Raw genomic sequence first — 27,124 nt, forward strand, 5'->3', positions numbered from 1 at the left:
TGACAGCAGTGTGCATCAGCACAGATGATGATGACACCTCACCGACATGACACGTCCCCTCCTGAGTCACAGTGACAGTCTCTCTCCACGCCAGGTGGTCCCTTCGGTCCACTCCAATTCAAACAGGTCTGACAGTCGCGCTCCCAGCTTGCCTTGCTCCCCACCCACACATGAGGCTCCGGCTGCGCCGCTCAGCTCCCTTGGACCATGACATCACACAACATGCCCCCCACCGGCATGCTCAAACACATTGTAGCAGGCACTTGGATGGTAAAAATGGTCAAATCCTAAAAGAACCCTAAAAAAATCTGCGCTTGGTCACGAAAAAAAACTGTGATATCAGCTTGTTAACAATTATATAAATATTATGCAGCGCTAAAAATGAAGATAATTACATGGATTTATTAACATATATCAAAAGTGCAAACGTTCAAAGATGTAAGTGCAAAAACATACCTGTACGCTTACAGACAAACACATCTGTGTGCTTTGTGTATTTCTTCCAGAATTGTGCAGTAATCCAATATAAAAATGTGTCTCTGTGCAGGAGCCTCCTTTAATAAAGACCGGGCACTGCTTCTCTCTCTTCTTGTGCAGGATGACTGGTCTTGTGTCCGCCCTCTCCTGACGTTTTCTGCAGGCAGCCTGTAGTGGGTGGAGCCTACTGGGCCCCTCCCACAGTTCTGCTCTCTGCACAGGCTATGAACAGCCCAGTGATGATGCTACATTTATAAGGTAATATCTGGGTTTTGTAATATCACTTGGAGCACACAAGGTAGATTTATATTCTTTGTGGCTATTGAGAAATGTATTTAAATTACAATTTGGGCCTGCAGCCCAGCTTTAAAAACTCCATCAGAACACCGAATGGAAAGTTCCCAGCAAATAATACAATATGGAAAAAAAAGAAGGAGAACTTAGAAACAAAAGAAAAGGGAAAAAGAAAAAAAAAAGAAGAGAAAATGAAAAACCCCCTCCATCTCTCTCTATCTCCCTTCCCACTCTCTCTCTCGCTCTCTTTCTCCTTCCCTCTCTCTCTTTCCTCCCCCTTTTTCCCCTTCCTCTCTAATTTTCTCTCCCTTTCCCGTCCCTTCTCCTTCTCTCCCCCCTCTCTCTTCTCCCTCGCCTTCTCTCTCGCCTCCTCTATCTCCCCCCTCTCCCCCCTTTTCTCTCGTCCCCCTCTCTCTTCATCCCTCCCTCTTTCTTCCCTCTCCTCTCGCACCTTTCTCCCTCTGCTTATGTCTTTCACTCTCCTCCCTCCCTCATCCCTCCCCCCCCCTCTTTCTCTTTTCTTTTTCTTTCCTTTTTCTTTTTCCTTCTTTTCCTTTTTCCTTTTCTTTTCTTTTCCTTTTCCCTTTCCCTTTTACTTTTTTCTTTTTCTTTTCCTTTTCCTTTTCTTTTTTTTTCTTTTCTTTCCTTTTTTTCTTTTCTTTTCCTTTTTTTCCTTTTCTTTTCCTTTCCTTTTTCTTTCTTTTCCTTTTCCCTTTCCCTTTTACTTTTTCTTTTCCTTTTCTTTTTTTTTCTTTTCTTTCCTTTTTTTCTTTTCTTTTCCTTTTTTTCCTTTTCCTTTCCTTTTTTTCTTTTTCTTTCCTTTTCCTTTTTCCTTTTTTCTTTTCTTTCCTTTTATTTTTTTCTTTTTTCTTTGCCTTTTCTTTTCTTTTTTTCTTTTCTTTTTTTTTCCTTTTCCTTTTTCTTTTTCCTTTTCTTTTCCTTTTTTTCTTCTTTTCTTTTCCTTTTCTTTTTTCTTTTTTCTCTTTTCTTTTGTTTCTAAGTTCTCCTTCTTTTTTTCCATTATGTATTATTTGCTGGAAACATTCCATTTAGTGTTCTGATGTAGTGGAGTCTTTAAAGCTGGGCTCCAGGCACAACATGTTATTTAAATACATTTCTCAATAGCCACATAGAATATAAATCTACCATGTGTGCTCCAAGTGATATTACAAAACCCAAATATTACCTTATATATGTAGCAGTGACATCATCACTGGGCTGATCATAGCCTGTGCAGAAAGCAGAACTGTGGAAGGGGCCCAGAAGGCTCCACCCACTACAGGCTGCCTGCAGAAAACTACAGGAGGGGGCGGAGACAAGACCAGTCACACTGCACAAGAAGAGAGAGAGGCAGTGACCTCCTGTACAGAGCCACATTTTTATACTGGATTACTGCACAATTCTGGAAGAAATACACAAAGCACACTGAGATTCATGGAAGAATACAATATCTGCTCATCCCAGAGTTTAACTTTAAATATATTAAATTACGTCTCATCAGATAATCTGTTTTTGGCAGTATGCAACGCTACTATTTACTTAGAGTCATTCTATATACTTAAGGGTTTATAATATCTGAGTAAAATCCAACCACTTCCTCTACTGCAAGGTATTTGCCAAGTTAAACAAAGCTGGCACTGCTTACTTTCTAGTATTTTCAAGTATTGCACAAGGTGAGGCCAGGTGAGGCCAGGTGAGGTCTGGCCAGGCTGGCCCACTTACTACTTCAGAAGCCACGGAGTCTCTTCATCTTCTTCTCTTCATCATTTTCTCTTCATTTACAAAATCATAGCACTGGAAAAAAAAACACCATGAATGCTCTTTAATCCCCTCCTTCCTTTGTTCCTGTGATGAAGAAAAAATTACTTTGTAATTGTTAAAATACCTAAAAAAAATGTGTCAACCAAGAATACACCTGTCCTTACCTTAGTGACATGACATTAGACAATATTCTTATTCTTCAAAAATAATCTATACTGTAAACATTCACTACTTAAAGTGTTACTGAACCCAGAACAGTAAAATCAGTCTGTATATGCAGTAAAGCATGCTTGTTATACTCACTGTGGAACCTAAGGGGGGTATTGTGTAAAAAGGTTTTTTGGTCCTGTCTTCTCTGATCCTCCCCTTATTCCATAATCCCAAATCCATCTCCTAATAAGACAGAGTCTTTAGAGTCACTCTGCACATGCTCAGTTTGGTGTGTATTGCTCAAGATTTTTTTTTTTCTTAGGAGAGTGCATGTGATAAACACAGGGCCAATCGGCACTGTCCAGACAGAGGGTCAGGAGTCATGGAGCCTCATAGGAGAGTCAGAGTAGAATAAAAACTCCTCCTACAAGCTTTAGCCAGACACTGATAGAAGTCACAATACTGCTGTATATTGTTGATGAGAAAAGGTATTTAGCAGTTTATATTTACTAAAATAATTGCATTTCCATGTTCTGTGTACTGCGGGAGACCAGATATAAAAAATGCAGGATCCTGGGTTTAGTTACACTTTAATGGCCCTGTCATCTATTTTTATTAAATCATTTTTTACTGTGATTTTTGGCCTCCTTGTAATGTCCTCTGTGAGCTCATAAGCCCCTACTTTTTCCCATTTCCTTCTGTTTGTTTGAATCGGGCAGTGCATGTTACTTATGGTCATGTGTAGCGCTCAATGCACGCTACAAATCCCATAGTCCATTAACAAGCAAGATTGATGGCTATATTCCTAAATACAGTAGGGCCATGCAGAAAGAATGTAGCCACCCTCTAACTAGACATTGGACATAGGGTAGCAAAAAAAAAAAAAAAAAGGATTCGAAGAGTTGCAGATGGCCGAGAGCAAAAGAAGTTGAGAAAAAAAAATAGCAAATAAAAACACAAGTCATATTGTAATTGAACATTATTAAACATTTTGCTTGCTTTTCAATCTGCAGCCTCTGTAATTTTGTAATGCAATATGACTACCTGGAGGTGTTCTGCACACAGAATGTATACGGAGTGACCACACCCCAGAAACATAATTTCTTGCTTGTGTGATTGTCTCACTAATTTTCCCAGAAGTCTACACTAAGATACAAGTCAGATTTCTGGCATCCCCTGCAACAAAAATGTAATTTTTGCTGAGATACTTCCAATAGGAAATCACGTCTAAAGGGATGCAGGCCCAGCAGCTTTCTTCATTAGTGCCCTGCAAGTGCACAGCTGATTGATACATATAGACAAATATGTATACAGTGCTATAAAAACAAATAAAGTGACAATGTGCATCATATAAATCAATAAACTCGCTTACAGTGCAATATATATTCCTCTTAGGTGCAATATATAATGTCCATAAAGTGCATTCAAAGTAAAGTACATAAGAGTCCACTAAAATATAAATATAACCGTGGTTTAAAATTCAATAAAGTGCTTGATAGATGTTTCCATATAAAAGTGCAAGTGACACCACCACCGTTTAGCCACCAGATGGCCTCTCACCTCACTGAAGCATTAAACCAGCATTGAATCCTCAATAAAAAATGCCACTTCCTGGATCGATCTCACTGAAGCATTAAACCAGCATTGAATCCTCAATAAAAAATGCCACTTCCTGGATCGATCTCACTGAAGCATTAAACCAGCATTGAATCCTCAATAAAAAATGCCACTTCCTGGATCGATCTTACTGAAGCATTAAACCAGCATTAAACTGTGTATACAAAAGATTGGTGAAATTCTCGCGCTGTCTCTCTATTGTTGTTTGAAGTCTATCACCTTTAATGCCGCAGGTACTAAAATTGGTAACCTACACAATTCAGATAAGTCTAGTTGGGGGGAGTACCGCGCTTTAAAGTGCTTATTATACCATAAATTAAATCATATAAATATGTGAAAAAGTGCCTTAGTGCTTTTCAATATAATATTCACAAATGTGTATCTCAATATATAAAGTAAATACAATCTTCCTTCAATTAATAAATAGGTGGTGAAACATTAATTATTAAAATTCATCTTACTCAAATCCACAATATAAATACAATATACAGTGACATAAATAGTGTATAAAATATATAGTCCGTGACCTTTTAAAATTAAATAAAGTGCTCTTAATTAGGTGGTTTCAAGAATAAAGTGCTGAAGTGTCCTTTAAATAAATATAAATATGTAGTGATTAACCAGATCTTCTTATCCAAATTTGACATGCAGGTGCTCTTTCGTGCAGTGCCCACTAGGTGTCCTAAGCGCTCACCTCAATGCTTTATAAACAAAGCCTTAAGTAGTATGCCTCAATGTGCTCCTCCTTCCTCCTTATTGGCATATAGATACCATTATAACTCCTCGGTTTTTTCTCCCTTATGCAAACTTCTATACTCCAGGGGATATATACGGTCCTTTGTGTCTCCAAAAAAAATCAAATCGGGCCAAACATAGTGAAGTACGTTCCGTGTATTTTATTATATAAATAAGAGTAACACTCACATTACACTCCGTCTTGTTCAAAGCATAACACACATTCCTTCGCCGATACGTCACTTCCGGTTTGGCTATCCTACGCGTTACGCTGCGTACCCACGCAGCTTCTTCCAGGGATCCCTGGAATGTTTTCCAGAGGGGAATGTTTTTTTTTCTCAACAAAAGTGGAGTTATTCTTTAAGATTACATAATTGAATAGAATATGTTTTAAACCAGAGTTTAGTATCACTTTATCTTGAACATCACCCAAAAGATGAAGGATAGGATTAGCAATGCAAACAGGGTCAAAAAGACAAACAGAACAATGGCATACCAATTAGGAAGCTGTACAGCAAGAGTTTATAATGAGAACAATGTCTCTGCAATACAATAGGGACACTAGGCACTGCATAGTCTGTACAGGGTTCTGCAGCCACAGATACTGTAAAATGGCCATTACTTGAGTAAACAGTGCAATACCTAAACAGCTACTTGCTCTTGAACTCTGTGACAGAGTCTGTCACAGTGAATTCCAGGGTATGTCTAGGTACATAGGCAGACAGCTGGAGGGATTCCCAGAATAACACCACAGGCAAGTGGCTGGAGGAGTCCCAGGGCTGGTACCTCGCAAATGTAAGTGTGCTCCCCGCAGAGGCTGGATCTTCCATAAAAACGGTGTGCTATCGGGCTCCTAACCAGCTGCCCCTCCGTCAGGGCTAACAGTGGAAAACTATACACCTGGCTGCACATCACATGCCCAGCCACCTGGATGTGAAACAAGGAAATCAATATTTTCTATCCGGGGGTCAGCACATAGCTAAGAATACTGCCATAAAGGAGTCCCTGGTGAATATTGCCTGGCCTGTCAACTCTGCTGATCCAAGTTTAAGGTCTTCCCTCTTTCAGCATTATTGAATGTGGTTCCTGCTTTGCAGATCCAGATCTCAAATCCAGCTTGTTCAGTGGTGCTTTGTCTTACCGAAGTGTAGAAGTGTAGGCTGACTGTCAGCGTACACTTCTCAGATACTCCTCCTGCCTCTCCTTGGCTATCCCAAACAGTGTAGCTAGGGGTTCAATGTCAGCATAATCACAACCTTGACACCTGTGGGCTCCTTGTAGCTAGTCTTTCCCACTAATGGCTTGCAATGCCTTTTTCTGCACTGTGTCTCTGTGTGGTGGTGGCCATCTTGGGAGGGCTCTGCTTCCTCGTGTCAGATCTTCCAGCATGGAAAACACTGGACAGCACAGTAGTGATGCAATCAAATCTCACTCCAAGACTCCAGCAGTGCTTTAGATGGCCTCGAAAAAAAGATATACAACAATGAGGCTTCAGAACAAGAGTGCCTAGGCACAGGAAATGCACTAATAGTTTTCAGGAGGAACTTTAAACAAAAGCTACATTTTTTAGGGCACTGCTTATGCACACAAAACATTTCTTAATTTCACCTTTAACATAACAAATCCTAACCTTTTGACTTAATTTCCATTTTAAACAAATTAAATCCCATGTGTACAAGGCCTAAGAGCAATGAAGGTGGTGTAATGTCTTCTTGCATTGGGTAAAATGTCCCTGTTGTGTTTTTACAGGTACACATATGGAGAGAATGTCCCGGGGAATGTAACTCTCAAAGTGTGCCAGAAGAAACGACCACGATACTGGTGGGGTTGGCGGCCCATGAAAAAGGAAGAAGCCGAAACAAAAGATCTGTGTCATAATGAGGTGGCCAAGGTGAGAAATAGGACCAATGAGTATTAGGAACAGATATTTTTTTGAGTTTGGTAGTTCCAAAAAGTCTGCTCAGCATTAAATAAAATGAACCTTGCAGTAAAATGCAAGGTCCACTCTTACTGCCTTGACCCCTTCCTCTTTACAAGTCACCTACTACTAGTAGTTGTAAAATGTTCATGTAAAAAAAAAAAAAAGAAAAAAAGTTATATTTGTACTTCCTTTACTTCTGTCTTCAACATCACTAGATGTGAGCTTCCCACAGTTTGACTTAGAAGCTTCGGCAAGTTATATAAAATCCATCTCATTTCTTGGCTAAAGGACATCTAACATCCTCTAGCCTTTTTCTCCCCAGCCTTTCATTCATTGAATATCAGTTTTTCTCAAACATGGAGGCTCAGCATGACATGTGGGCATTACTTGTCCTTCAGTCTCTACCCATTAAAGCGTTTGTTACCCCAACACTTTATATTCCTGATATATGGCTGCTGTACCATGTATCCTGTTCTCTTTGTATTTCTTATTTTTTTGTGAAATCCCTGGTATTCCTGCCAGTCCCTCTGCTTTCCTATTAAAAACTGACCGTGCTAAGCAGGAGAACACAGCTTGGTCAGTTCTCTAGCTATGCTGGTAACTCAGTGTACTCTCCTCCAATGATCAGACTTGTCCTGACACTTCCCCCCGCAAAGCCATTCACTGGAAAGATCAGTGTGCTGCTGCTTCTCCTCCCCCAGCTCTTATGCAGCTGAGATCAGAGGGAACATGATCACTTTTTAATAAGGTTAAAAAGGAATTTATAATGTATTTTTATAGCTTTATGCACAAAAGTTTTGCCTTTAATTTCTATTTTAAACTAAATGGGTTGTTTTACAAGGTGATCATTTACAATCACTTTAAGGCATTTTTATATAGGCATAATTCCTCCCAAAGCCAGCACACTGCTTGTATGAGGGTTCTTGAAAAGATTAATAGGGGAGTATGCTTTGATGCTTTCAAGAAGCTATGTACAGAACCCTGTCAACCCTTTTCTCCAACCATGATCTGCTTGCACTGTGTAGTGAAGAACAGAGACCCAGTGATGACATCAATGGGTATAAAATAAGGTATGTAATGAAAACAGAAGTCATTAGTGTGTTGATAAGGTAAGTGGGGGTTGGGAGGAGAAATCAAGGAAAGTCAAATACAGGCAGATAAAACTTCAGCTTTAATCATTGCTAAGATGTACTGTGTATATGCTGTATATACAGTGTGTGTGTGTGTGTGTGTGTATATATATATATATATATATATATATATATTGTGACAGGAAGTCAGGTAAATCTGTGGGTGTTGTCACAGACGGGAGATACATTTCTGCCTTGTTTAGAAAATTCACCAATTACTATCAGGTGTCGGCTGCAGAGGTAGCCAGAAAGGTTTAAGGACGTTGGAAAGCTTCAGCTATTCAGAATGAGGCAATTAAGGCCTCTATAAGTTATTAAGATGACTACCATTGCTGCCCTGAGGCTTTGTGCGTTAAGGAGAGCAGTGAGCTGAGAAAGACTTCTGAAGGTGAGGTGGTGTTGATTTTTTCTGTGTGAAAAGAAAACAAATAGACTATTTGTTTTCTGCTGTATGACCAGCAGTGTCTGCCCAGCAGTAGGTTGGGACAGACACCATAGGTATGTTCCTGTGTTGTGAAGGTAGACGCCCCAAGTGGCCAGGGTTTATTTTATGTTTGTTTGATTTATGCTGTTTGGATGCTTGCACTTGTTTCCAGCAAATTGGAAGAATAAACCACAGACCGTTGTTTTCAACCACTCCTCGGCTGTCTCTCTGTGTAACGAACCCACCCAAGGGGTCACCCACACCCGCTACCGAGCCAACCCCTTACAATATATATATATATATATATATATATATATATATATATATATAAAAAGTATATGAACCCCTTTGAATTGACTGTTTTTCTGTAGTAATTTGCCATAAAATGTTATCTGATCCTCATCTAAGGCATAGCAATCAACAGACACAATGGGCTTAAGCTGATAGCACACAAACAATTCTAATTTCTTGTGTCTTTATTGAACACACCCAATAAACATTCATAATGCTGGAGGAAAAAAGTAGATAAACTCATAGTCTAAATACTTTAACAAAAGCTAATTGGAGTCAGTAGTTTGCACACCTCGAGTCTGATTAATGAAATGAGCTTGGGGGTGACGTTTATGGCTACTTTAAATGATAGAAGGCACTCAGACATTTCAAGGATGCTATTCATAAGAAGCATCAGCTGACGTGAACCATGCCTCCCAAAAAGGAGCTCTCTGAAGACATGTGATCTAGAGTAGTTGATCTACATAAGGCTGGAAAGGGACACAGAGCAATCTCAAAGTATTTAGGCACCCATCAGTCGACAGACAAATTATCTATAAATGGAGACAATTATCTATAAATGGAGACAGTTTAGAACTGTGGATACTCTTCCTAGAAGAAGACTCCCAAGGCACAATGCAGAATTCTCATTGAGGTAAAGAAGAACCCATGAGTAACAGCTGAAGGTCCAATGAGCTAAAGGTTTAAAGATGTCACTGGAACTGGGAAACATCCCTGTTCATAAGTCTACTATATGTAAGTCTTTGAACAGGCAGGGTGTCCATGGCAAAACACCATGGAGGAAATTGCTGCTCTCCAAAAAAACAGTACTGCATCGCTAAAGTTTGTCAAAGAACACCTTGGCAAACCCTGATGCTACTGGGAAAATGTTTTGTGGACTGATAAAACAAAAGTTTTTTTGTTCGGGAAGAATGCTCAGCACTATATATGGCATAAAAAGGGCACAGCTTACCAATATTTAAACATCATCCCAACTGTGAAATATGGTGATGGATCATGGTTTGGGCTTACTTCGCTGCCTAAGGGCCTGGACCACTTACTATCCTCGAGAATAAATATGAATACACAGTGAAATGTCTAAGCTGGATGAAATTGGCCTTCAAGTCAAATCCACATCATTCCCCCTCTTGTCAGCAATGGCTGAACAACAATGTTTTGTAACTGCAGTTAAAAGGAATCTAAAGAAGGTCAACTTTGATAAGATGACGAGTGATAATTTGACTAAGGAGGAATGTGTCGCTTTAGAACAACTTGAAGATGCAGCAAATAGTGATTAAGCCAGCCAACAAGGGGTAAATCTTGTTGTATTGGCCAGACACAATTATGTTTCTATGTGTCTGTAGCACTGCCCCCTTGAGGACTGCTGGATAATACACTCTCGGATCCCCCTGGGTTACCGTTAGCAACACTGGCATTCACAAATCAACAATTTACTTCTTTGGCTCAGTCAATGATCAGTCCAGGGGTATGTAGTTGTTTTTGGCATTTTATTTTAAGTAGGGATGGGAGAAGGGAAGAGTGGTATACTCCAGATTAAACTGTTCACAATAGATGAGGACACCTTGCCACTAAATGGATTTAGGTTAAAGCGGAGTTCCAGCCTCAAAAGTGACTTTGGCCCATCCGCTTGCTCTGTGTCACCTGAAAAAGAAATGGATAATGATAATGATAATGGATAATTTTTTTTTTGTTTACTTACCTTGTTTTTTAAGAAAATATACTTACCTTCCTTCCTCTTCCTCCCTCTGCGGCCATGGACTGCGCCACTTCCTGCTGTCACTTCCTGCTTGCGTTGACTCCTGGGAGCTGAACGTCATTGCTCCCAGGAATCAATGCGCCTGCACCGGCCCCGCTCGTCAGTTCCGGTGCAGGCGCGTCATTCCCTGCTAAACAGCTTCTGGGCATGCCCAGAAGGTGTGCAGCGCTGAACAAGAAATTTTTCAAGGTAAATATTTCTTCTAAAAGGTAAGTGCAACCTGGGACAGTTCAGAGGCTACCCATTCTGAAATGCACTAGCCCTGACTGTCCCGGGGGTATTTTTATCTCAAAAATGTTTTTGAGGGTGGAACTCCGCTTTAAGTCTCTGTGCAGTCGACATAGTTGGGTTGATTATTGTCAAGATGCCTGCCTAGTATCCCTTTTCACTTGACACACTGACACTCGTCCTCTGACTATCCTACATTGGGGTGGCCCCCCTCAGGTCAGGCCCCTAGACACTATCCCCTGTACTCACGATACTGTTTTTAGAGGGTCTCCAGTATTCTCCTGGACCTCTGTGTTCCGTTCCTTTCCTCTAGTCCCCAGGCCGACTGCCTGTGACCACGTGCCACTGCTACAGAGGAGGAGGCAGCCGCCACCCTCCCTCCAGGACTCTGCTCACCAGCCAAATACAGGCAGACAGAGCCAAAACTCAGTGCAGTCACCATGTGTGAAAACCTTTCCATGCTTTAAAGAAACTGTTAGTTGGAAGTGAATATTTTTGCTCTATGAACATGGATTCTCCTCTAAACAAGTTTTGTTCCACTTTATATGAGCCAGACAGGGGACATGGTAAACCTAACTTCAATAACCTCAATGACTTCCTCTTCTTCGTAGACTGACCGGACTGGAAATATGCGAAGTGTTTTGGATCTGGGGAAGTTCAATATGCGGAGCTCAGACTACAACAGCGAACTGACCGTAGACGTCATTATGGAGGAAGAAGGGACAGGTGAGTCGTTTTAGAATAGAGGTGCTCGTAGCACCTCTAAATTAGTGGAGATGTGGAATATTCCAGGCATCCATTATCTGTTTGTATCTGCAGCACTGAAACTGATCATCCTGAGCTGTTGTACAGTTAGAAAAGTTGCTCACAGTCAGCAATACTGATTTGCTGTTGGCGTGGGAGTGAATACAGCGAGGAATTTCTGCTGCAGAGACTATACTGTTCTCGAGCTGTGCAACCATAAATATGTAGGAAATATATGAACACTGAAAGGGATTACAGTACATGAAGGTGTATTGAGCACAAATACACTTGGGGTACTGTATAGGAACAATGCATACTAAAATGCAACAATAGTTACAAACAAATAAAATGCAAAATAAACAATTACAATAGTTTTGGCCAACTCAGTCCATGTTTAAAGGGATAACTACTCTAATATAGTTGGATTTTTGATTGGCAGCAAATGTCTAGGACAATGAAGCAGGGAATAGCAGAGTAATTTAAACAAAATTGATTTTGCAGTGAAATTACTGTTATTGGCTTGACAAAATGTTTCCTCTATTAGTCTCATATTCCACAAATGGACTGTCTAGGCATAACCTCTTTGGGGAAAAAACAGTCATGACCTTTTTATCAGCTGTGACATGGCAAACGGTTATTGATAAACAAAGAGTTAGGGCTGGCTTTAGACCGCATTCACACTGAAGCGGCACGACCTGTGAAGTCCCGTGCACCGCGACTTCGGCGTGACTTGCATGGACTTCATATAATGAATGTCTATGCAAGTCGCTCCGAGGTCGCCCCGAAGTAGTACAGGACCCTTTTTCTAAGTCGGAGCGACTTGTGTCTCTCCTATTAGAACCGGTCCTGTACCAGTCAATGGACCGCGAGGGACCGCGACTTGTCAGGCTGACAAGTCGCCTGACAAGTCACGGTAGTGTGAATGGAGCCTTAGGGTTAGCTTCAGGGTCAGAGATAGGACCATTAGGGTTAAAATTAGGGTTAGTGCTAGGTCTACCTCACAGGTCAGAGTTATTTTTAGTATTAAAGTTAAAATTACTTTCAGATTGAAGATTATTATTAGTGTTAGGATTAGGGTCAGAATTATGGTAAGTATTAGAGTCAGAGTTAGGGTAAGCATTAGGGTTAGTATGAGGGTTGGTGCTAGCATCAGAGTTAGGAGAATCTAAATCAGACTTAGGATTACAGTAAGGATTAGTGTTTGGGTCAGAGTTAGCGTTAGTGTTAGGGACAGAATTAGGGTTAGTGTAAGGATAGGGTTAGGGTTAACATTAAGGCTAAGGTCCATCTCTGTTCTTAAATGTTTATTGATAACACGTAGAAGTTGCTTTTTTTTTTTTTAAAGATATTTTTATTGAGTTTGCAAACAAGAACATACAGAGAAACCAAACCATACAAAAACAAAAAAAACCCCAATAACAAAGAGGGTAAAACAGAACCAACGCAACTAAACAGTACTATTAACACTGGTGCTCCCGGTCACCCCCCCCCCCCCTTCCTGGCATTTCTAGCATAGGAGAAAGAACAGCAACACATTATGACAAAGGGAACAGTTTTAGGTCAATTTCTAAAGAAGCACATACAGTATATGGAACATCAGCGTAACTCCCTTATGGAGTTGCAGGGACGGAACCCTGGTCCACTAAATTTGAAGGAGGTAGAGTAAGGGGACTGAAAATCCAGCCATGCCATATTTTTTCAAATAAATGTGGACGACCTCTTAGTTCAAAAGTAAGTTTGTAAAGGGGAAGAAAGTTATTAATCAATTGGAGCCAAGTAGCAAGTATTTCCAGCTTAGGAGTATTGCCTTTTTAGTATAGAAATACAGGATGCGGAGCAGACTTTTGACATGTCCGGCGACCAACAGGTCCCCAAACACGCCCAACAAGCAGTTTTTCAGATGAAGGATATTAGGGAGACCAAGAACCATGGATATAAAGGAATTAATTTCAGACCAAAATTTAGCCACTACTGGACAGGACCAGAAACAGTGAAGAAAGTCGTCAGACATTCCACAGCCCCGAAAACAATCAGGATTGGGACGCATTCCTAACTTATGTAGACGACTAGGGGTAAAATGACTCTGATTAAACACTTTGAGCTGAATCAAGCAATCATTGGAGGCCAAAACGGATTTATGGTAAGTAGTAGAAAATTCAGTCCAGTCATCCTCACTAAAGTCAATGCCCATAGCCACCCATCGTGCCTGTGCCCTTGCAAATCTGGGATTGGGAAATTAATTTCATAGTGCCAGGATCCCTAAGTAGTTTCTCCAAGGCAAAATGTGGAAAGAAGTGCAAAGCTAATAAATACTAGCAATATAAACGTGTGTATATATATATATATAAACCAAGAAAGGTAAATACAAATAAATTGCAAAATGAAAAAAAGTGAACATCAAATCAACAGTCCCATATGTGAAGTGAAAAAAAAAACAGTCCACAACGGTGATAATTGAAGTGCTCACTGGATCCCAACACCAACAAGATATAGAGATATAATGTGCTCACCAGTTTAAAACGGTTCAGTAAAAAAAAAAATCAAAATAAAGAATCTTTTTGCTGTAAATTTTTTTGATAATTTAATCTTTCTTGTCTTACTGCAGGGGTGAAGTTCAGTGCATCCAAATCCATCAAGCTAGAGTCCCAGCTCACCAAATTGTCATTTAAGGACACCAAATCGTATTTCCAACCAGGAGTGCCGTTCAGGGGAAAGGTGAGCGCAAAGTAAAACCAAAACTCTGCACTAGTTTAAGGTGTCTAGAGGGGATTATGAGTGGTGGAAAAAGAATAGAAGACCATTCATCTGATTAGGTCAATGTCTCTCTTTATTCTGGTTTGTGGAAGTGACGAGACTTGTAGTTCAACATGTCGGCCTGTTATTTATATGTTGGCTTGCTACCCACAAAGGTAGTTAGTTCAATGTCCCTATTACAGTCACACATAGGCAAGGCATTCTCACATTAGGGCCTCTTTGTTTGCAAAGCTACCTGATTAGGTCCTGTTGCCCAACCATTCTTTTACCAAAAAATCTTCCTATACAATTATATGTGCATTTATACATATCATTGTACAATTTTACAGAGTTTGAAAAAAACTGCTCAAAATATTGGTATTTAAAATAAATTAGGTGGAGGAGATTTTTGAGTAGAGCTCATGGAATTTTAGGGGAAGCAGTCATCAAGGCAGTGGCTTGTTTAGTCTGCTGCTGTCTAGAAGGCATTTTAGGAGTATCACATGTGGAACTACCAGATTACAGAGTCGTTTCTTCCTTGGTTTTCCTAGTTTAAGTAATTCTTCCTGATTCAAACACTGGAAGGGTTAGGAGATGTATGGGAGGGGAATAAGTATATATATTGGAGGGCAAAATATGGTAAAATGTGTTGGTTTTGTTTGCTTTTATTATGAGTTTTAGGCATATTTGTATTTTATATCTAGATTTCTACATTTTTATTTTTTGTGTACCTCGAGGGAGTTGTTAGATCTATATTTTATGTTATAATTTTTATTATGGAACGATAATAAATGATCTTTAAAACCCTTTGATTCCTTATTTACCGGTGTAGACATCCAAAAGCTCTAATGGCGCTTTTCCACTGCATGGAACCGAACGGTTCGGCTCGCTTTTGTGCTTTTCCACTGCTGGTACCGCATGGTATGGTGTAGGAACGGTTTGGTACGGTACGGTACGGCGGCGCTTTTCCACTGCATGGAACCGAACGGTACGGCTCTCAAAAACACTACCACCTCGATTGTGGTTCCAAGAGGTACCATACCCAGTACCATATCCCACAATCCTTTGCATGCAGTCACTACTAGCCACTGATTGGTCAGAGAATCCCACCCACCCGTTGTTATCCCACCCACTTAACTTTAGTACTACTTTAGTGGAAAAGCAAGCCATACCGTACCGTACTGAACCGTTCCAACACCGTACCAGCAGTGGAAAAGCAAACCGGGCCAAGCAGGGCCGAGTAGAGCCGAGCCGGTACTTGCAGTGGAAAAGTGCCAAAAGATTGCCAATGGGTACTGCCATCTTTGAGGCTCAGAGCCATTCCCAGAGTATTCCTTGCCATTCCTCCCCAGGCAGTTACATAAAAGGTTATGTATGGGGAATGAGGGGAGGAGCTGATCCAGCACAGGGAGTAATTAGACACTCTTAGAAGTTGAGAAGGCTTAAACATGCAAGACTGTGCTAGAGAACTGATTGTCCTGGAAATCCTCAAATTTCCTAGCAAGTTCAAAGAAACATTGCAAGCAAATACAAAAATAATTGATGAAAGGAAAAATGCTTCAAGTAAGCATTCAAAATACTTGATTTATCCATGCCAGAACCTACAGTTTTTAAGTTGGTAAGTATGTTTTGGGACTGTGGGGGGAACCTGCACTGCAATATGAAAAATAGGGTAGGTGGACAGTGCTGGATCCCCAAAGAAGTTCCTCAGCAGCTGGTTGTAGCCTGCTACAACCAGCCTCTGAGGAGCGTGGTGGCCCAGCAATTATCACTTCATTTGTCACTCCCTTAACATTTCAGAGATAATTTCCACTACAACAAATACAATGAGCCCTGATTAAGGAAGATGTTTCAAGCTACCAAAAAGCACTGACTCCTTTTTAAACTTAATTGGACTATTTCAGTGAAAAAAATATTCTTTAAACTCCAATCTCAATGAGTAGAGTTCCTATTTTTCTTTCAATATACTTGAAAAGCAAAGACACTCCATATAGATCAATCTCTGCTGAGAACCCAGGACTTTAACCCTAGAAACAAAATTAGGAGAAATGTGTGCTATGCACATGATAAGTTTTAGCTAATGCCTACCCAGTGAATAAGACTGAAATATAATCAAGAGGCGAAAATTAGTGGAAAAATAGGGAGGTATTTACAGAAAGCCAAGGTCGTGCACACGTAAGTAGCTGATATGAGAGACATGGTCAGGAAACAAGCCGAGGTTATACAAAGGTAAGCAACTGAAACAGTAAGTATCCAGGCTAAGGTCATACAAAGAAGATCAGATAGAAGCATAGTCAAACAACAAGCCAAGGTTGTGGTCAGGAGTTCTGCAGAGAATGGTCAGGAGCATGCCAATTCAGCAACAGGTAATCAGGAACACAGGAGCGGGGATCACGGGGGCTGAAGATCATCCAGCAATTATCATTGACCATTCCTTCCTTTAAATAGGGCACTAGGCACAAGTTCTGAGACTGGGCATGCGCAAACGCATGCCAATGCGTGCAAACGTTCACATAGCGAGCATTCACACGGTGCAGATGTTTTCTTTTTTGCATATTTATTTTCAATTTTTATTTACCAATTTATTGCACTTGTGCTGCACCCCACTTTTATTTATTATATATTACCTATTATTTATTTATTTATTGTTCACCTATTGTGTACTCTGATATTTATATACTTTGACGATTTTATTTTGTACACTGTTACCCCTACAATACTTACCCCTACATATTGTCAGTAGGCAGCACCATTCCCCTACCTCTACCTTTCCACACGGTGCAGATGTGCCTTCCCATGCAGTTTACTGGCAGGCATTCCCTACCTGCTTGCTGGCGCATGCACAATTCTGTTAACATCCTGACAGTCACAAAAAGATATATACCTTAAGACAGGATAAAAGTTCATGGCATTAAGTTCACAACAATTTTGTTATTTTATGTGATGCTCTAGAATTTGTGGTATACGGTACATACTACATGTATGAATATTTAGGCATATTTTTTCATCTGTATTTTTATCTTTATGTTTTTATATTTATTCTTGTAGCCCTGATGAAGGGGGAATGATGATGCCTCCGAAAAACACATTGGATGTTATTATTTTTAATTTTTTTATCAACAATTAAAATGATCTTGGACTCTTTCATCCGACTTTGGTGTGGCACTCTATTCTGTGTTTATATGGTTTAAGACAAGAAGTTAACTTTTATTAACGTTAAAAATCATTTGAATTTTCTTTCATATTTTCTGTGTGATATCAGCTGTCACTGACGTCCTTTGATGGCCAACCCCTCGCCTCAAAGAACATTTCCATCAAAGCTAGTTACAATGGAGAAGAGACTAAAGAGACTTTTGTCACAGACTCCAATGGCGAAGTTACGTTCGAACTGCCTACAAAAAAATGGGGCAAAAACTCAGTGTCTCTAGATGTGAGTAAGAAAAATTAAAAACAATTTGTTTTCTCTAAAAACATGTATATGATATATATTTGCTGTACAATATGTTTTGTACCTCTACACCCCCTAAGGTCTAGAACAATTTCTACATTTCTACTCTGGTCCCGTTTATTTAGGAATACCTCTGTCTTGCAAAAATAATTAAATTTTTTATGCAATCCATTGACAAAAAAGTAGCAAATTAAAAAAAAAAAAAACACTTTTTTTTTCTACTTTGTTAAGAGAGTAGTGTGGTGAGTCCTGCGCTGTCTAGGGAGAACGATTTAAAAGGGTTGGTGTAGGTCCCAGATGCTGCTAGTGCCAGAACTGATAACCATACAGTGTCAAAATCATAAACAGGTGGGGGGTACTGCGCTTCTGGGTTGATAGTGTATGAACTGTGCTAGGTATAAATTCCTGTCACAATGAAAGAAGGGAACTAAAACATGTGTGGGTGGTTTAAATAAATAAGGTGCTATGTATAAAAAATGCAAAATAAATCCGTACTCAAATACAAAATTCCACAGTGCTAAAATATTGACACGGCACTCTAAAAGTATATAAATAGATAAGAAAGTAGAAAACCACTTATAGTGCTAATAATGCTATAGTGACAGATAAAGTGCTCAGGTGCATATAAATAAATAAATTAGACAAAATTAAAGTGTCCTCTGTGCTTCACAAAAATACAACAGTCTGGGTGAAATATAGTCCAAATGGTTAGGGTAAGTGTTCAAGTGGGGGGAATTATCCACAGGTGCTGCTCCTTCACCTAACACCGTGCTTAGGGTGGTGGGGTGCTTCTCCTCAACCCCTCTAAGTGTTCTAGCAGCTCACCTCAAGGTCTAAGGGTAAAGGCCTTATAGTTAATCCAGGGGGCTCCTCTCCAATCCTGTACCGTGCTCCACTAGGGCCAGATATCTGGGCTGCTGCGGGTGGGTTGGCTCCCTACTCCCTCTCCAGGCTCCCAGCGGTCTCAGTGGATCTCAAAACAAAGGCTCGAAATAGTGCAAGTATGTCATGGAAAACGGGGTGCTTTATTTAAATAAGGTTAAAAACACTCACATTTGTTGAATAAAACAAGCGCATATAGTAGCATCGGAGTGGGATCGCAGTCCTCACTTCCGCAATGTGCGTCACTTCCGGTCCGAGCGTCCCTACGCGTTACGCCACTTCCGCATCACGCACATGAAATAATTTTTGCTAGCAAATCACTGCAAACCTCTAAGCATTATACATTTTCAGAACACAAGGACCCTATAGAATAAAATGGTGGCAATTGCAATATTTTATGTCACTTGATATTTGTGCAGCTGTTAATACACCTAAAGGCTAAGTTCACATTTCAGGAAAAAATAATAAGTGCACAATGGAAAATCCCCAGATCTTTGCACCAATTTTAAGAATAGCACCAAATCTTTCTATGTAACAGTGGCTACGGGGGAGAGGAACCTCCGCCCGCTGTCAAATCGGTGAGGGGAGTTAGGAGAGTGAGCAGGTCAGGTACTGGAACACGTTACACCCTAAAAAAAGTGATCTTATTCTTTAGGTGAATTTTAATGCACACAAGCACACTATAATACCCAGTTTTTTTTTAAAATATAAAAGATGGGGTTGTGTTGAATAAATAGAAAATATCAAGACTCAAAATTGTACGCATCCATGAAATGGCGAAAAACTACAGTACCTAACATTTTTTATAGGTGACGCTTTAAAAGTAAACAATGTATAATGTAACCAGGTACGGTAGTGGACTCTAAAGGGTAAAGGGGGGGAAAGAGATAAGGGTGGAAATAATTCTACCAGGCCTGGATGTGGGGATTTGAATGTGCCTCTAATTCGACAATAAAAGTAGATTAAACTTAAAAAATGTATTCATATTTATTAAACATTACAAACAATGAGTATTAAAAGAAAGGCATACAGTCATAATAAAGTGTAACAGTGCATGTATATAACACTTCACATGATCTATATGTGATCTGCTTGTGGATCTACACGTTTCGCTCACATTTAAGGAGCTTCTTCAGGATCCAAAAATACATGCATATCAGATAGACTTTAATCATATCACAGTATCCTTTGTTTAAAATCAATGAATAAATCCCCAACAAGATTTAATGATATGTGATGGCATCATGGAACCCATGTAAAAAACAGCAACTGAATCAAAATCAGTATAGGGAAAAATAATAATCCTATACTCAAAAACCGATGAGAGTTGAAGTACATAGGAGCAAAAAAACATATAAGGGGAGGAAAGAGACAACCGGGTGGATCCCCTAGTCTATTAGCCTGGGGGCAGGTCAATCCGGTACCAAAAAGATCTGTTTATTTTTCCAAAAAGCAGGAATAAAGAGACCGCAAAAATATTCTTCACCAAACCAGCAAATATCTCCACAGGATGGACGCCAAGCTTTCATCCTGTGGAGATATTTGTTGGTTTGGTGAAGAATATTTTTGCCTGCCTGCCTGGCTGTATGCTTGGATAAGGGATTTGGGGGGGACCCCACGCCATATTTTTAAAAAATGTTGGCCTGACCCAAAGGGCCTGTTATGGATTGGGGGGGGGGGGGGTTTCTAAGTTGTTTTTTTCACATCTTTTTATTACCGTACGAGCAATGGCGCTGACAGCTGATGACTCATCCGTTGTTAAGGATGCGGCAACTGGCTTCCCAGCCTGCTCCTTAACCCTTTGGCGCTTACTCCTGCCGGCACTTTAGGGGTTGTGAATTCTGTGAGGCAGGGCTTGTGACCAAGTCACCGCCGTGATTGGCTGTCACGGCAGGAAAATTATCAAAAAACTTTTCAGGAACTGCCAGTCACTGTGCCAGGAGCACGCAGAGCATCGGCTCTTGGCACAGCTCTATCAGCACTAATGCACGCAAATATGCTGCCGCTCATTGCCAAGGCCTGGCTGCTGAGATGCCGCAAATTTGCGTGCGCTCGCTGCCTAGGGGTTACCAACTATTTACTGGTTGTAAAGGACTGTGGCAGCCTGTGCTTAAAAAAAACTCTGCTAAACGCATGACACCAGAGTTTAGCAGAGTTTAGGAGATTTAAGGAGATTTAAGTGTTTTTTCTGCCAAAACGCTGCTGCTTCAGAACGCGCTGGCAGAAGGTTTTTTTCTGCCACTAAATTCTTCTGCCTGAAAACACTGATAACAGCCTATGTGTGCATGAACACATAAAATAAAATGCAGCAGAGTTTAGAGGCAGTTAAAAAAAAAAAGTTTGACGCCCAAAACAGCAGCTGTAAAAATGTGCAGTATGCATGAGGCCTCAAAGCAGACCTAGCCGCGGCCGAACAGATAATTTGCAAATTTTTGTTACTTTATTTTAGAGGTCTGTGCACAAACAGTGTTAAGAGCCCTGTCCCACTCACGTCTCGTGTAACCTATGACTTCTGGAGCTCCGCCCACCAGCCAATGAGGAGTGCCATTGTATCCGCACACATCAACGCTCCCATCCACCGTACAAGGATCTCAAGCTGGGAAGGCCTATTGAGGATCCCAAGATGGGAAGGCTTGCTGCGTAGCTAACAGACGGATTGCTTGAATTTTTTTTCTCATTATGGGCATGACTTGGGCCTCAAGTCTAAGTTTTCCCTAAGGCCTCACAAATCCTAGAGCCGCCTCTGCCTACCTGCATGTTTGCTTTCACCTGCATGCATTGGGAAGAGCACTGGGGTTCATTAAATTGTTTTGCTCTCCACCAAATTATTTCGGTCTCTCTGTAAAGAAATGAAAGCCTGAAAAAGGAAAACCAATGCAGCCACCAAATCTAAGGGCTGGTAAGCTGCAATATATTGCATTTTTAGGTTTAGATGTGCTTTAATGGCCTGGCCCTGAATAACAACCAATGGATTTCAGTCAAAGAAGGTTTCAGCATCAATAGACTCATACAAAATATTGATTCTCTGATTGGAGACAAGTGGTTCTATTCTTGTTGGTGTCTTGTTCTGTGGAACCTATGTCATAGCACACACAGAATAGTATGTAAATATTGCATATGTAGTGTTTTTTTCCCATCTGTGATATAAATCCATAGAATTGAGTCCCTATTTCTGTTTACAATGATGACTCCACCCATTCTAATACAAATTTTTGTCCTTTCTGATGTGACCTTAGGCCACTACTGATCAAACAAGAGAGCCCTATTCAAGCGGCAAAGTGTCCATCACCTACGGACAGGCCAACCTCTATCTCAAGGACATCTATGTGGAAACCAAGAGCTACCTGTATATACGACCAGTAAAAAGCTCAGCACCATGTCACCAGAATGTGGCTGTCACAGTGGACTATTCCCTGGTAGAAGAGGAGGACAAAGGTTGTTTTGATCTTTTCTATCTGGTGAGTAAGACTTTTTTTACTAGTTGTCAGGTGCATGGATACACAGCATCTAAAAAGTGATAGGATTTGGGTAATAGGTTGCCCATGTGGATATACAGTTAACGGGGTATATTTCCAACACACATGTGATCAAAGAAAGTCACATAAAGATTGAAACATCTTCAACATATCCAAATAAATATACATAAATTTGACTAAATACTGCCATAAGTCGCTGAAATCCAAGCTGTCTTTTCCAGTGAATAGTTAACACCCAACTGTTGTCTCAGCATTCCTCACTACACTGCACATCATTTACAAAATTATTTTACTTGTGTTTGGGTGTTAGCTCTTTTTTTTTTTTACAATGATTATTATTGGGAAAATGTAAAAACATAATCGAATAATACTTTACCTACTCTGTGCAATGGGTTTGCACAGAGCGATCCTGAACCTCCTCTTCTGGGGTCCCATGCCGGCGCTTTGGGCTCCTCCTCCCATCCAGGTTCACCCATAGCAAACGGCTTGCTACAGAGGCACTCATACAGGCTTGAACCCAAGCTGGACTGTGTGTGTCTATTCAGACATACAGCACAGCTCGACCCCGCTCTTTTCTCACAAGTTTTTGAGGGGGAAAGAGCTGCTGCAGGTGTGCGCACCACTGGATCAAAATTGGACCTAACTATGTGTTTGGGGGGGCAGCTATTTGTAGAGGTAGAGGTTAACACTGCCTCGGTTAGGAAGGGTATGGTTAATCGTGTTCCCAGGTTTTTCTTCTACTGCGCTTTGTTCCAACCCACTGGTTCTGTGTGATATAAAATGAACAGGGTTTTTCCACCCAGAGAGCCCAAGGGGCCTAGGATCTTGAACCAGGGAGATGTTCTTCTTGTCGCCGTTTCCGGAACCTGGATCGCCAGTACCACGCCGGGATCAGAAATCCTGCTGCCGCGGAAGAATGCTGAAACTTGCAGTGCTCCTTGAAGAAACCTATTATGGACTCCACCAAGTATGGACTTTCATGCTGTGTAGGTATTCTGCAACAGCCACAAACCTGAAGTTAGGGACTAGGGATGTTAGGAAAAGACTGCACTTTACATTGAACTGTTACCTTGTGATTCTCATCTAGGGTTGAGCTCCGAGTTCGAGTCGAGGCTAAGTTCCACTAAAACATTGCTCGTTCGATGATTCATCGAATGACGAACAAATGTGCTTCTTCGCGGGAAATTCGAGTTTCCCATAAAGCACTGCGTGTTATGTGATTGGCCAAAGCATGCACCCTGACCTCATGCTTTGGCCAATCAAATGATCTCTGCCATGATTGGACTAAAGGCAGGCTGCCTTTAGCCAATCATGGCTTAGGGGCTAAGTACGCGCCCCACACTACATAAAGGCTGCTCACGCAGCCGCAGCGTGTAGTGTCATAGTGTGGCAATGAGACAGGGATAGGCATGCGATTCGGGCAGGGCAAGAGTAGGTTTTTTTTAGTTTGTAAGACAGTGGAGAGACATTGCTAGTAGTGTAGGGAGGGGTAGGTTCCTGTGTGAGGTAGGGATAGATTGATTTCTTTACATCAGATAAGACAGTGCAAGAGAGATTGCTAGAAGTGTAGGGAGGGGTAGGTTCCTGTGTGAGGTAGGGAGAGATTAATTTCTGTACATCATATCAGACAGTGGATAGACATTGCTAGCAGTGTAGGGAGGGGTAGGTTCCTGTGTCAGGTAGTGACAGATTGATTTCATTACATCATAGCAGAGAGTGCAAGAGACATTGCTAGCAAAGTAGGGAAGGGTAGGTTCCTGTGTTAGGTAGGGACAGATTTATTTCTTTACATCAGATACCAGTCAGAGTATTGTTCATTGATCAGTTGAATAACATTCTATAATATTCACAGACCTATAGGGTTCTAGATCACTTCAGATATCAGTCAGTGTATTCATTGATCAGTTATGGAACATTCTATAATATTCACAGACCAATAGGGTTCTAGATCACTTCAGATATCAGTCATTGTATTCATTGATCAGATGTGGAACATTCTATAATATTCACAGACCTGTAGGGTTCTAGATCACTTCAGATATCAGTCAGAGTGGTCAGTTGTGGAACATTCTATAATATTCACAGACCTAATTTTACTTTAAGGCTATCTATAATGTTTTGGTGTGTAGCTACATGTGTCTGTTCTCCCTAGCCGCTGCTGAACCCTGACAGGCAGATAATGCCTGGTGGTGGGAATTTATGAGCACCGAAGTCACATCTGTTGTCATTTCACCGGATCACAAGTGGACTTTATTTTTTCCCGTCTGTTTTATCCTTTATCACCTCAAATTATGAACTGTCTCTTTTACTTATGAACTGGTTTTACTATTTATTTATCATTATTGGTTTAAAGTGATTTTACCAAAAGAGTGTTATTCAATATTAATTAGACTGCGCTACACTATTTTTTTAAAAATTACATTGAAGGTGTTGGATTGCCCTTGAGTGTTAGCTGCTGGTCCTATTACATATTTATCTATTCAGCGCTGAATCTCCTACACACATTCTATAATATTCACTGACCTATTTGATTATAGATCACTTCAGATATCAGTCAGGGTGAACAGTTGTGGAACATTCTATAATATTCACTGACCTATTTGATTATAGATCACTTCAGATATCAGTCAGAGTGGACAGTTGTGGAACATTCTATAATATTCACAGACCTAATTGTTTATAGATCACTTCTGATATCAGTCAGAGTGAACAGTTGTGGAACATTCTATAATACTCACAGATCTAATTGTTTATAGATCACTTCAGATATCAGTCAGAGTGGTCAGTTGTGAAACATTCTATAATATTCACAGACCTATTTGTTTATAGATCACTTCAGATATCAGTCAGAGTATTCATTGATCAGTTGTGGAACATTCTATAAGCATCACAGATCATCCATCTTTAGGATTATAGATTACATCAGATATCAGTGAGAGTATTATTAATTGGTCACTTGCATACATCTATAACCACCACAGCTCATCTATAGGGCTATCAATTACATCATATCAGGTCATTGAGTATCTATTGGTCAATTGCGTATACCCTTTATTGATCTGAATCAACATCATGTCCGAAAGGCCGACAAGGAGAGGCCGATGTTCTCAGGCCACGAAAAGTGGGCAAGCAGCCTCTGTGTCCATTGTGAAAAGTGGTGGTCACAGTCAACATAGTGCATCTTCTGCAGGCGGGGCACGCCTGTCCTTTATTTCAGGTGCTGCCAGTGCTATTCAGCCACAACATGTGGAAGAGTTGGTGGAGTGGATCAATAAGCCGCCCTCATCCTCCTCTTCCTCTGACACCCACGCTCCTAGTAGTTTGCCTTCAACCGCAGCTGCCAAAGCAGGCTGTTCCACAGGCTCCTTCTCTACAGCTATTCCTTCAGTTGCCCCACCATCATGCACGGAGGAGTCACCTTAACTATTCGATCATAGTGTCAGTGACATTGCGCAGCAATTTGAAAGGTGAGATGTTGTTTCCCAGGTTGATGAAGGGAATAACGTGAGTCTAGAGAGAGGGGGTGACAATGACGCACAAGAGACCAGCAGTCATGTTGCCACAGCTGAAGCATATTGCCAAGTTTGCTCCAGTGACGAGGAGGGAGGGAATGATGAGGTCACTGACGGTACTTGGGTGCCTGACAAGATAGAGGATGAGGAGGAGGAGGAAGGGGAGGAGGACGCACAACTCCAACGAGGCAGGATATGCTCCATGGGCCGTCATAGCAGTAGCCAACCTATTGCGTCACAGCACAGAGCTCCACAGGTGCAGGGTGCTGCAAAATCCAAGCGGACTCCAAAAAGTTCATTAGTGTGGGCTTTTTTCAGCACCTGTGCAGTAGACCGTAGCCTTGCTGTTTGCAGCATCTGTCTAAAGTGGATCAAGCGCAGCCAGAACACCAGCCACTTAGGCACCACATGCTTGACAAGGCATATGACGACCTCACATACAGTCTGTTGTCAACAGCACCGCAAAGAGGCACCAGATCAAACAAACATACATCACATTGCTCCTCATCTGCGATCTCTAACCCTGCTATACCTCATGCCTTCTCAAATACCAGCATTGAGAGGGATGATGGTATAGCAATGAGTGGCACAGAGACTTGCACCCAATCTGCTAGCAGTACACCACTGCTTGATTTGAGCAGCAGGCAAATTTCACTACCCTAGTTGCTGAACCGTAGAAAGAAATACTGTCCCAGCCATCCACATGCTCAGCATCTTAATGCTAGCTTGGCAAAATTGCTAGCATTACAGTTGCTGCCTTTTCAGCTGGTAGACTCGGCTCCCTTTCGCAAATTTGTGGAATGTGCTCCACCACAGTGGCAAGTCCCAAAAAGGCATTGCTTTTCACGTAAGGCCATTCCGGCTCTCTACTGTCATGTGGAAGGTAGTGTTTTGGCCTCGTTGGAAAAGCGGTCAGCAGGAAGGTGCAGATTACTGCTGACTCTTGGTCCAGCAGGCATGGACAGGGACGTCACATTTCTTTCACGGCGCACTGGGTAACTCTGCTGGCAGCTGGGAAGGATGCCGGACAGGGTGCTGGTTCTGCCATATCTGGCTACTCCACCACCTCCTCTTCCTCCATGTCCTCTTCTGTGCAATTCTTCTCTGTAGCAGCAGTGCTTCCTAAGTGTTCAAGGGGCTACGCAAGCAGTTGGGCTAAAAGATGCCATGCTGTGCTTCAGTTGGTCTGTCTAGGGGATTGGAGTCACACCAGTGCAGAGATTCTGTCAGCTCTGCAATGGCAGGCTTCAGAGATGGTTGACGCCACGACAGCTTGAGCCAGGAATGGTTGTATGCGATAATGGCTCCAACCTTCTCTCCGCCCTCCGACAGGGACACTTGACACATGTTCCATGCTTGGCACATGTTCTGAATCTGGTGGTGCAGCGTTTCTTGAGCAGATACCCGGGCTTCCAAGATCTCCTGAGGCAGGCCAGAAAAGTCTGTGACAATTTACGCCATTCGTTCAATGCCAGTGCTCGCTTATCTGACACTCAATGGGAATTCAACCTGCCCTTCAACCGCCTCATTTGTGACCTGCCCACC

General features: G+C 41.3%; 1 protein-coding gene across 1 annotated transcript in view; it reads left to right on the forward strand.

Moving 5' to 3' along the window:
- Window positions 1-27,124, forward strand: part of LOC309564212 (alpha-2-macroglobulin-like protein 1) — a 254,662-nt gene that overhangs the window by 36,429 nt on the left and 191,109 nt on the right. Inside the window, exons 8-12 of the mRNA XM_082268839.1 lie at window positions 6,784-6,925; window positions 11,396-11,510; window positions 14,134-14,243; window positions 17,524-17,691; window positions 21,828-22,049. Of these exons, the coding sequence (XP_082124965.1) occupies window positions 6,784-6,925; window positions 11,396-11,510; window positions 14,134-14,243; window positions 17,524-17,691; window positions 21,828-22,049 (757 nt within the window). The remainder of the gene's footprint in view (window positions 1-6,783; window positions 6,926-11,395; window positions 11,511-14,133; window positions 14,244-17,523; window positions 17,692-21,827; window positions 22,050-27,124) is intronic.

This window comes from Pelophylax lessonae, assembly GCF_965119305.1.
Source record: "Pelophylax lessonae genome assembly, chromosome: 9".
Lineage (NCBI taxonomy): Eukaryota > Metazoa > Chordata > Amphibia > Anura > Ranidae > Pelophylax > Pelophylax lessonae.